Here is a 12027-nt window from a genome sequence, read left to right on the forward strand (position 1 = left end):
TGGATCTTGGCTGAAAGCAGAGAATACCAGAAAGATGTTTACCTGTCTTTTATTGACTATGCAAAGGTATTCAACTGTGTTGATCATAGCGAATTATGGATAACATTGCAAAGGATGAGAATTCCAGAATACTTGATTGTTCTCATGAGGAACCTGTACGTAGACCAAGAGGCAGTCGTTCAAACAGAACAAAGGAGATACTGTGTGGTTTACAAGGTGTGTGTCAGGGTTATATCCTTTCACCATACTTATTCAGTTTATATGCTGAGCAATAATCTGAGATGCTGGACTATATGAAGAAGAACACAGCTTCAGGATTAGAGGAAGAGACTCATTAACAGCCTGCAATATGCAGATGACATAACCTTGCATGCTGAAAGCAAAGAGGATGTGAGGCACTTACTGATGAAGATCAAAGACCACAGCCTTCAGTATGGATATCACCTCAACATAAAGAAAGTAAAAATCCTCATAACTAGACTAATAAGCAAGATCATGATAAATGGAAAAAAATATTGACGTTTTCAAGGACTTCACTTTACTTGGATCCACTATCAATGCCCATGGAAACAGCAGTCAAGAAATCAAATGCTGTCTTGCATTGGGCCAGTCTGCTACAAAAGACCTCTTTAAAGCGTTAAAAAGCAAAGATGTCACTTTGAGGGCTAAGGTGCACCTGACCCAAGCCGTGGTATTTTCAATCACCTCATATGCATAGGAAAACTGGACAAAGAACAAGAAGACTGAAGAAGAATTTATGCATTTGAATTATGGTGTTTCCCAGAATATTGAATATATCATGGACTGCTGGAAGGACAAACAAATCCGTCTTAGAAGAAGTACAGCCAGAATGCTTCTTAGATGGGAGGATGGTGAGACTTCTTCTTAACATAGTTTGGACACATTATCAAGAGGGACCAGTCCCTGAAGGACATCATGCTTGGTAAAACAGAGGGTCAGAAAAAAGAGGAAGACCCTCAACGAGATGGATTGACACAGTGGCTACAACAATGGACTCAAACATGGCAATATTTGTGAGGATGGTACAGGACAGGGTAGTGTTTCATTCTGTTTTACATAGGTTTGGTATGACTTGGAACTGTCTCGATGGCACCTAACAACAACAACAACATATTCTTGTATAATAGTTAACGCACTCAGCTGCTAATAAAATGTTGGAGGTTTGAGTCCACCCAGAGGTGCCTGAGAAGAAAGGCCTGTCAATTTACTGCTGAAAAATCAGCCATTGAAAAACCCATGGATCACAGTTCTACTATGACAAACATGGGGCTGCCGTGAGTCAGAATCAACTTGATAGCAACTTTTTTGTTTTGTTTTGTTTTGTTTATATTCTGGTGATGAAGTTACAGCAGTGAAGAAAACAAATCCCCTCGTGCAGTTTACATTCCAGTGTCACTAAGATGATTGCATTCTTTAGCTGCAAACCTAGGGAATCAGTCATCATAAAATGTAGTCATCAAGTGCCCAAAGTTCGGATCCAGATGACCCAGCTTTGAAAGTGTGTGGTGTCACCTACTAGCAGTATAACCTCTGGGCAAGTTTCTTAACCATTTTGTGCCTCAGTTTCTTCATCAATAAAATGAGAATATAATTGGTTAACATATGTAGAATGCTTAAATCTCTTAGTACTAATAAGCACTGTTTAAGTGTCAAGCATTATTCTTGTTAAGAGAAGTTGATCTAAATTGAACTCTTGGGTAACTAGTCTAATTATAGAGTAAAGGGTGCAAATCAGGAAACTCAAGACAACAAAAAGAGATGCTAAATGCAAACGCATTATTGATGTTTGTATTATTTGTTCAAAGACGTTTGTGGTAGGAAAAAGAAAGCATAACTCAGTAGTTAAGCTACTTACATCTCTGATCATTTCCTCATCTATGAAGAAGGGGTGATAAAAGATCTCCCTTTGTAGATGTCCTGTGAGCATTAAAGTAAGTGATTTGTGCAGAGTGCTTGGCCTAAGTCCTAGCTGAGAGTGAGCATTTATTAAATGGTGGCTGTACAGTTGTTACCAGATTCTATTCAAATGACATCATTTATTTGGATAATAAATGCCGCCTCATCTCAATTCAAAAAGGATTTAAGGAAACCTACAAAGAGAGGGTTTCTACAAACCATTAAAAACTGGTCTCATAGAAAGAAAACATTGTGATTCTCAGTCAAATCATGTAAATGAAAGGTTATTGTTGCTCCAATGAAGAGGAGATCCTTCCAGTAAGCCTGCTCAGTCTGTAGACCCACATGATCCCCAGGTCCAGAAAGAATTGGGATTTATCTGACCGAGTGTAACTAGACTTCCATATATCAAAAAACCAAACCAAACCTGTTGCCGTTGAGTCAATTCTGACCCTTAGCAACCCAAAGGAAAGAGTAGAACTGCCCCATAAGGTTTCCAAGGAATGGCTAGTGGATTGAAACTGCTGACCTTTTGGTTAGCAGCTGAGCTCTTAACCACTGTGCCACTAGGGCCCACAAAATTTCCATATACGTACTCTGTAATTGCATCAGGATATATTTGCGATACTGTTTATTGCTAAATTTTTGAATTGTTACATTTGTGCTCATAAATGAAATAGACTTATAAGGGAGTGGAGTGGTATTCTCTATTCCTTGAATTGTTGATTTCACTCCTGCAAAACAATCTAAGCCTTGTATTTCTTTTATTTGTTTGCTTATGAATTCCATTTCTTCAATTGTTATTTGTCTAATCAGAATTCCCATTTCTTCTTGTGCCAATATTAGTATTTTTGTATTTGTGTGGAAATACAACCATTTATCAAGTTTTTCAAATTTATTAGCATAAAATTTTTCAAAGTATTCATTTCTAACATTTTTATGTTCAATGAACAACTATTTATCCTTTTTGATGTTTAAATTTGCAATTATATTTATTTTTCTTGATTATCATTGCCTTAATATTTTTGAAACTTGTGATATTATTCACAAGTTATTCTCATATTTTTGCTCTCATTTTCGATGATTTCTGTCCTTACCTTAATTTAGGTAGTTTTCTTTTCTTATTTCTTTAGCTTCTTTTTCTAGCTTCTTGAATTACATTTTTCAATTAATTTTCTGAAAACTGTGCAAAGCTGTAAATTTCCTTCTAAGTACAGCTTTAAACACATACCACAAAATTTGACATGTAGGACTCTCAATGTCACTTAGTTCTAAATGTTTAGCTTTCCTTTGTAATTCCTTCCTGATTTCTCTCTAACCCCAGAGTTAATTTAGTTCCTGGACATATTTAAAATATATTGTTTTGTTATTGAATGGATAAGACTAGAGCTAATTTTGATGGTTAGCTGCAGATTTTACTTCCAATAATTCTCTTCTGGTTGTGTTCTAGAATGCAATCTCTAGAATATTTGGATCACAAAACTAAGCTTTACCAGTAAGAGAATGTCATATGCTCTAAGAAAAAATACATAACAATCAAAATGTAATTTTTAAACATTTACATAAATGTAGGTAATTAATGGAGCCCTGGTGGCTCAGTGGTTAACAGCTCCGCTGCTAACCAAAAGGTCAGCAGTTCAAATCTACCAGCTACTCCTTGGAAACTATATGGGGGCAGTTCTACTCTGTCCTGTAGTGTTGCTATGAGTCAGAATCAACTCAAAGGCAATGGGTTTGTTTTTTGATTTTTTTTAGGTAATTAATTGAAAGACAGTTTTCCCTTTTCTGGAAGGAAACATCTAATGTTTTCCCACCAGTTTAGAACAGTATTTGAAAATACTTTAATGAATCTGAAATTGACAGACCATATTGTTTTGGTGAGAAGAACAATCTGAGTTTCAGAAATTTAGTAAGAATTTGACCTTGATACAATCTTGCAAATATGTTACATATTATATATTTGTGATCAAATTCACAAGGAAGCATGAATATAAAAGAAGATGAACCTTGAACCACACTTGTTATAAAAAATCAAAACACTGACTCATCTTTTTAGCCACAATCTGCAAAAGTATGCAAGATCAATATTGTTCTCTATGAATTATAACTCTATTCTTTTCAGAATCCATTTGTTTAGATTTTTATAATACTAATATCATTTTAATGCCAAGAAAATCTCTTTTTTTTAATCCCCAATACCACATAAGTGAGAATATTGTTCTAATGCCAGTAGGGCTTTTGGTCATCACATCTTCGTGCTTACTAACAGATTACTAAACGTTAACAAAGAAAATTATAAGAAAAAAATTTAAAAATAAATCAGTGAGAAGTTTAGATTTATCAAACTTTTGCATCAGTATTTATAAAATATATATGTATATATATGTATATATGTGTGTGTATATATATGTGTGTGTATATGTATATATATATCAAGAGTTGCCATTTTTTACCAGATGACTACCCTGATACATTTGTAAACAATGAAGATTTATTTATACAAAGAAACAAAACACATTTTCCTTTAAAAAGTTTGGTGTCCTGTTGAATTCCATCTGAAAGCAAAATTATGTTACAGTCACAATAAGCTAACAAATAAATGCATATATCAACTGGGAAATATTCATAGATCTGATATGCTTTAAATGTACTAAAAATCTTAATCATGGCTTTGGTGATGACAGTCAACATTGTGCCAATTTTCTACAAGCAAATAAAAATACAACAGGTAAGGAGAGCAATGAAGAAATGCAACTTGGCATGAAGATATGCTGATACTCTTAGAACAAATTCCGACTCATTATTTGTAGAGAAGAGTTTATGGGAAACTTTCTAAAATCAGTTTCATGGATTAATGAAAGCTCTTTTTCTCTCAATGGTTTATAACGCTGATTGGGAAAATGCAGTTGATTTTGTGATTAAACATATATTAGGATGTACCACCTGTTTATTTGAAATTGTATTAATGATTATCTCTCCATCCTTATACCCAACTTACTCCTGTAACTTTTTCTCTCTGTTTCACAGAAAAAAATTATGACATCAGCATCCAAAGGAATTCTCCGCCCATTTTTAATCGTCTGCATTATCCTGGGCTGCTTCATGGCATGTCTGCTTATTTACATCAAGCCCACCAACAGCTGGATCTTCAGTCCAATGGAGTCAGCCAGCTCAGTGCTGAAAATGAAAAATTTCTTCTCTACCAAAACTGATTATTTTAATGAAACTACTATTCTGATTTGGGTGTGGCCATTTGGGCAGACCTTTGATCTTACATCCTGTCAAGCGATGTTCAACATCCAAGGATGCCATCTCACAACTGACCGTTCCCTATACAACAAATCCCATGCTGTCCTGATCCATCATCGAGATATTAGTTGGGATCTGACTAATTTACCTCAGCAGGCTAGGCCCCCATTCCAGAAATGGATTTGGATGAATTTGGAATCACCAACTCACACTCCCCAAAAGAGTGGTATTGAGCACCTATTCAACCTGACTCTGACTTACCGCCGTGACTCAGATATCCAAGTGCCTTATGGCTTCTTGACGGTGAGCACAAACCCCTTTGTGTTTGAAGTGCCAAGCAAAGAGAAGTTGGTGTGTTGGGTTGTAAGTAACTGGAACCCTGAGCATGCCAGAGTCAAGTATTACAATGAACTAAGCAAAAGCATTGAAATCCATACCTATGGGCAAGCATTTGGAGAGTATGTGAATGATAAAAATTTGATTCCTACCATATCTGCTTGCAAATTTTATCTTTCCTTTGAAAACTCAATCCACAAAGATTACATCACTGAAAAGCTCTACAATGCTTTTCTGGCTGGCTCTGTACCTGTTGTGCTGGGGCCATCTAGGGAAAACTATGAGAATTATATTCCAGCAGATTCATTCATTCATGTGGAAGATTATAACTCTCCCAGTGAGCTAGCAAGGTATCTGAAGGAAGTTGACAAAAACAATAAGTTATATCTTAGTTACTTTAACTGGAGGAAGGACTTCACTGTGAATCTTCCACGATTTTGGGAATCGCATGCATGCTTCGCTTGTGATCATGTAAAAAGGCATCGAGAATATAAGTCTGTTGGTAACTTGGAGAAATGGTTTTGGAATTAAACTTTCCCATAATTTTCACACTTGATAAAATATTTTGTTGAAATCTGGTCCAAATTTTGAGGATAAGAAGAGAGACCACATTCTGCTTTTGTGTCACAATTCATTCTTATCACCCTCTGTTGGGTTCACATGTATATTTTGATGGAGATTTTTAAGAGCTCAGCATTAGCAATCATTCCATTTGGTTTTAAATTATCCTGTATATATCTAATTATGTGTATTGGAAATAATTTATTCTTCACTATAATTTTTAAATATTGTTTTTCCCCCACATTTTTGTAGTCATCTTAACATAAGTTTGTGATTTGATTCTTGTGTTTCTACGTTGATCATATCTTTAATCTATTATGGGGAATGAAGGTGCACATCTTAAAATACCATGAAGGATTTTCACTAAATACTATAATCTCTAGTTTCAGGTTTGTGTAATGTAACAAAGGAAGAGTGTATAGTAATTGAATTCTAACCTCTTTGACTGCAAAGTATATAACTGTCTCTATTTGGTCTATTTTTTACCTATTTGCCACATTTGTGAAGGCAGAATTATTCATGTAGTGAATAAGAAAGACAGTGAAGCATAACTATTCTATTCAGGAAGCTATTAGACTTCTCATTTATTTTCATTAAGCTGACTTGCAAGTACAGCCATTTATTCTCATGATCTTAAGATAAAATATTTGAGTATTTTTAAATATCCAATTTGCTGAGATTTTCAGTACCTGAGAGACAATCCTAATAATGCTTAAGGAAAACTAAAACAGCTCTCTTCCTGATTCTGAGAATACTCATTGTTATAAAAAGTAATTTCCTCAAAAAACAACAAAAAATAGTATCTATAGATAAAAATCATGTTTAGGAATGATACCATTTATGTCCAATTTTTAATAACATATCAATTTAAAATATTTTTCTGAAGCCCCAATGTTGTAAATGTTTGATTTTATCATATAGAGAAGTAAATAGATATAACATTCAAACAGTTTATCTTATCATCGAAGAGAACCTAAATAAAATTATCATCAAGGCATTAAATATAATAAAAAGAAGATCCACAGGGAACACTCAGTGCCTAACACAGGGTAAGGTCTCAGTGCATATTTGTTGAATGAATAAATGAATGGCATTTGAAGGTCATGGAAAAGTTTTGTTGTTTGTTTCAATGAAGTGACAGTTCTAGCCTAATTGGAGATGATGTTTTATATTCCATTTTAGTAAATATTTATACATAGTACAGATGACCATGGATTTCATGGGCTTTGCAAAACCAAAACAAACCCGTTATTACACTCAGTTTCTAGAGAATTCATCCCTGAACTTGCAGTTGCCACACAGCATTTCTCCTCTATAACATTAGAGAAAGGGAGAGCTGGATATAAGAGATAGTGGGTGAAATTGGTCCAATCGCTACAAAAGGACATCATATTTGGAAAACTAGAGGGTCACCAAAACGAAGGAAAACCTTTAATGAGATGGATTAACACAATAGCCTCAAAAATTGGCTCAATCATATCAAAGATCATGGAGATGGTGCAGGACTGGGCAATGTTTCATTCTGTTATACAGAAGGTCTCCATAAGTCAGAGCCAAGGTGGCTGCTAACCAAAAGGTTGGCAGTTCGAATACACCAGCCGCTCCTTAGAAACCCTATGGAGCAGTTCTACTCTGTCCTATAGGGTCACTATAAGTCAGAACCAACTCAACAGCCCGTAACGACAACAGGTTAAAAAGGATGGGATGCTAAGGGTTGTTCAAGGAAAGCTTTCCCCAAAAGACTCTTTAATGACTATGCCATTCAGGCCAAAAACCCCTCAATAGAATTAGCATGTTCCGAAGACGTCCATTTTGGTCTATTTGTGAGTTAGTCTAGTAGTCCTTTTACACATGTTGACGTCAGCAGAGCAAAACCCGTAATCTTCTCAACCAGATGGAAATTAGAGAGAGGCAAATTTCGGTTCAGTAAGGAGATATGCCCAACAATACAGACTGCCTTGTGAAGAAATGAGATCTTCATAGCACTAGGAAGATTTAGGCAGAAGCTAATGACCGTGAAAGATGTCCGCATTGGATGGAAGTTTGTTTGATCTGCAAGATCCTTACTTTATTCATGATTGAACAGTTACTCTGTATCAGGCAATGCCCTACCCACCACAAACATAAAGATGAACAAGGTATTATCACTGTCCTCAAAGAGTTTAAAATTAAGTGGAGAGACACATAGAAGACACATACTCCAGCCTGACTCTATGTTTATGCACATGCTACTTTCAATGAAGTTTATATGGGTGGCCTCTGATTTAATGAAAAACAGCAAATTTTCCCAGTTGCTTAGGTATTTGATGTGTTTCTGAGCTTCAAACTTTCTCTGTTCATTTGACTTGACATAGTTCCTGTGTATTATCTCTTCTAACTACAGTGCATCAAGATGTAATAAGTTTGTGTGGACTCTTTCCTAGGGTTCAGTTGAGTCATTCGCTTGGGCACTTCAAATGCATGCTCTGCCCTGGGCAATCTAAGTGAAATGCCACCCTCAAGATGGTATAAGGTTCTCAGATACTCATTTAATAAATCTTGTGGATTGCAATTCTTATTAAGGATATTTGACAGTGAAAGATTTAACAAAGTTTGCTTGCTACTTGTTATAAAAATAAATAATTATGCCAGGGGATAAATTGTGGATATAAAAGAGAACAACTTTAAATTTAAAAATTCTTTATTTCAAAATATCCAAAATCTATTAACTTCAATGGTGTCAATATCTAAATATTAATTATTCTAACCCTTATTAGTGATAATATATACTGAATTGCCTATACACAAAAGTATTACTTTCTGAAAAAAACACATGACAGTCATATATTTTATGACAGCCATAAATTTGACAGGATGAAGTAGAGACTGAAAAAAACGTATCTTAATAGAAAACCAGTACCAGCTTAAAAATTTTTACATTTACTATAAAGTCCTGATATATTTACTATAAAAGTCCCGGAATGTGCAAAAATGTTTTCTGTTGTGAGGGCTTAGAAAGCTCAGAGGATTTGGTGTACAGTGGCATAATGTTTAGGAATTCTTTGCTGAGCCTTTAGTTTCTTACCTCCAATTGGAGGCTAAATATGAAAAGATTAGGAAACTATGTGATTTATATTTTTCACCTGCCTACTTTCAAACTAGATTCCATGAGTCTAACGGTAATCACCTGGAAAATGTCTTTCTGTGAATTAATGTTATCAAAACCAGTGTCAAAACCCATTGCCCTTGAGTCGATTCTGACTCATAGCAACCCTGTAGGACAGCGTAAACTGCCCCATCAGGTTTCCAAGGCTGTAAATTTTTATGGAAGCAGAGTACCTCATCTTTCTCCCACCTTTCAGTTAGCCACTGAGCACTTTAACCTTTGCACCAGGAGGGCTCCTTCGAACCAGTGTTAGGCCCTTATATTATGAGTTTGTGCTTGACCATTATCGTAGAGTTCCCTTGAACTTTGATCACATTCAAGGCAGCTTCTTTACAGATTAATTATAAGTAAACAGTTCAATATAAATATTCAGATCTAAAAAATAAGCATAATCCCTAATGCAGAGGAAGATCTCAAAAAATATTTGTTGAATGAATAAAGGAATAGCATTAGAGGTCATGCAAAATACATTTTTTAATGAAGTGACAGTTCCAGCCTATTGGCACAAATTGGGGATGATATTTTGTATTTATTTAATTTGTCTGTTTCCTGGTTATAAAAGGAAGGCAGATTAAGTCCTTTCAGTCGTTTTAAACTCTAAGACCCCCCACCCAACATAACCTTGCAAGAAAGACTAAAAAGGATTTGAAACATGTAAACATTCTATTCAAATATTAATATACCAACTGTTTATAATAGGAAAGAAAATTAGTATTTAAGGAGAATATAAAGTGCAAGCACTATGAAGGGCAGATATTTATTACCAAACTGCATGGAGAGAAATATCATTTTCTTTCCTCTTTTGTATTACAAACATCAGTCAACTAAGATGATACTTTTTTTGAATGTCTCTCATCTAGAGATTTTGTAGCATTTTGCAAATGAGTAAGCTTTACTACTACCCAAGATTACCTCTCTCTCAGTAATTCACATTGAATGTATCCATATTCCTAAGCATTATATTAAGTACTTAACAGAAGATAAGTGAGAGCTAGCCTGCTAAACCAGAAATATGAATAATGCTTCCTGGATTATTAATTCAACAAACTTTAATTTTGAAAGAGCATCTTAACCTCTTTGGACCCTGGTATTTGTAAGGTTCCTTCTGGCACTATTACTTTCTAATCCAAGCTCTAAATTGATACATGCATGCATTTACAAATGAAATTTCAATGACCATCTGAAAATAAGTTTTTTGAAGTAAATATTCCAAACAGAGTTCTCTCTCATTTCTCTGTATGGATATTTAAAGTATAAAACTGATTATTTAAAGTAATATGTGGAAAGAACCTAATCCAGTGCTTGGAATACAGTAAGTGCTCAATTAAATAGTTCCTCCTTTATCTTTTCACCCCACCCCTAGTTCTCTACCTGTGTCCTTTTCAATTCATGTACTAAATACTCACCGAGACTTTGTTTGCCTGCAGAAAATCAACCACATATTGGGCATTTAAATTTTTTTTAATAGTTTTCTGTACCATCCATATTCTGATTACAATAATCTAAAAATATCTATTGATGCAAAAATTTCAGGGAGGCAGTGGAGGCACACATTCAGTCCTCAACATATACTAAAGTGGTGAGTGTAGTTTGAACAAACAAGACTGAATACCTCTGAACAATTTAGTTATTTTTTAACATAGGTTTATCTACACTTTTGCATTTGATTTACTTTGAAGATATTTTGATTTAAAAAGAATCTCTCCAATACCAGTCACCTTTTGTCGGTATTCCTCAAAGCATGGTTCCTGGATCACCTGACCCAGAATTTGCATGGCTCTTTATTAAAAATACTGATTCTTGGGCTCTGCCCCATGCAACTGGAACCTCTTTAAGACCAAAAAAAAAAAAAAAAGTCATTGTTTTAAATATATTTCCCAAGTTATTCTGTTCCATGCCACAGTTTGTAAACCATTCTAGGCCAGCAATTCAGCTGCATAAGAATCATTTGAAGGAGTGTTAGTAATACAGATTCTTGGGTTCTCACCTACAGCTTCTGATTCTCTGCGTCTGAGATTGGACCTGGAATCTGTAGTTTCAAAACCTTCCCAGGTGATTATGGTATGCTGCCAGGTTTGAGGTCTGCAGTTTTAACCACCTGTTAAATATGAAATGTTCTATTACTCAATTGATACCAGCTATTGTTTTTCTTCGGTGCACCTGGTCTCTTCCTGAGTATGTCAGTAAAGTATACCTCTACCTTAAGATTCAAGGTATTCTTTATGCCTAATTACTTCTTTCGAGAGCAGTAAACTCACTAACTAATCTCATCATTTTACAGCAGGTTATTTACAGTCTCCAGACTTTTCAAGTCATGAGTGGATTATACCAGTAGTCCTCAAATTTGGATGTACATTAGAATCACCTGGGGAGACTTTATAAACTGGCTGATGCCCAGGCCCCACCTGTAGAGATTCTGATTTAATTGGTTTGAGGCAGGGCCCAGCTAACGATCAATTGTAAAAGCTCCACAGGTGATTCTAATGGGAGGTCAGCTCCGGGAACCTCCAGTCTGCACAAAATCATGAGCAGTTCTTGGCCTGAAGGAACTATTAGGGAAAGAAAAGTCTATATTCCTTAAAAAAAAAATCTTATTCTCTTTTTAGTTTCTAACTCCCTGTTTATCCTTTACAGAGTGAAAGACTGGACTAACCAATTACTAGGATCTCTTACAACCATTAAATGTTATGCTTCTGTGATCTGCTTATCTGGTGTACATTTTGAAAAGACTTTCCTTCCCCCCCATGTCCCAAAGTCCTTGCCTAATGGGTGGTAAGATAATTTGCAATTGGGATACGGCAATTAGTTATAGCACACGG

General features: G+C 35.2%; 1 protein-coding gene across 1 annotated transcript; it reads left to right on the forward strand.

Annotated features, from left to right (window-relative positions):
• The first annotated feature begins 4953 nt into the window (after positions 1 to 4953).
• On the forward strand, positions 4954 to 6033 carry FUT9 (fucosyltransferase 9). Its single transcript, XM_004372404.1, has one exon. The coding sequence runs from the start codon at positions 4954 to 4956 to the stop codon at positions 6031 to 6033; it is 1080 nt and encodes a 359-aa protein (XP_004372461.1).
• Positions 6034 to 12027: the final 5994 nt, after the last annotated feature.

This window comes from Trichechus manatus, unplaced genomic scaffold, assembly GCF_000243295.1.
Source record: "Trichechus manatus latirostris isolate Lorelei unplaced genomic scaffold, TriManLat1.0 scaffold00017, whole genome shotgun sequence".
Classification (NCBI taxonomy): Eukaryota; Metazoa; Chordata; class Mammalia; order Sirenia; family Trichechidae; genus Trichechus; species Trichechus manatus.

Excerpts from the sequence above, each read along its gene's own strand:
- FUT9 (XM_004372404.1), top strand. The coding sequence starts at position 4,954 with ATGACATCAGCATCCAAAGGAATTCTCCGCCCATTTTTAATCGTCTGC.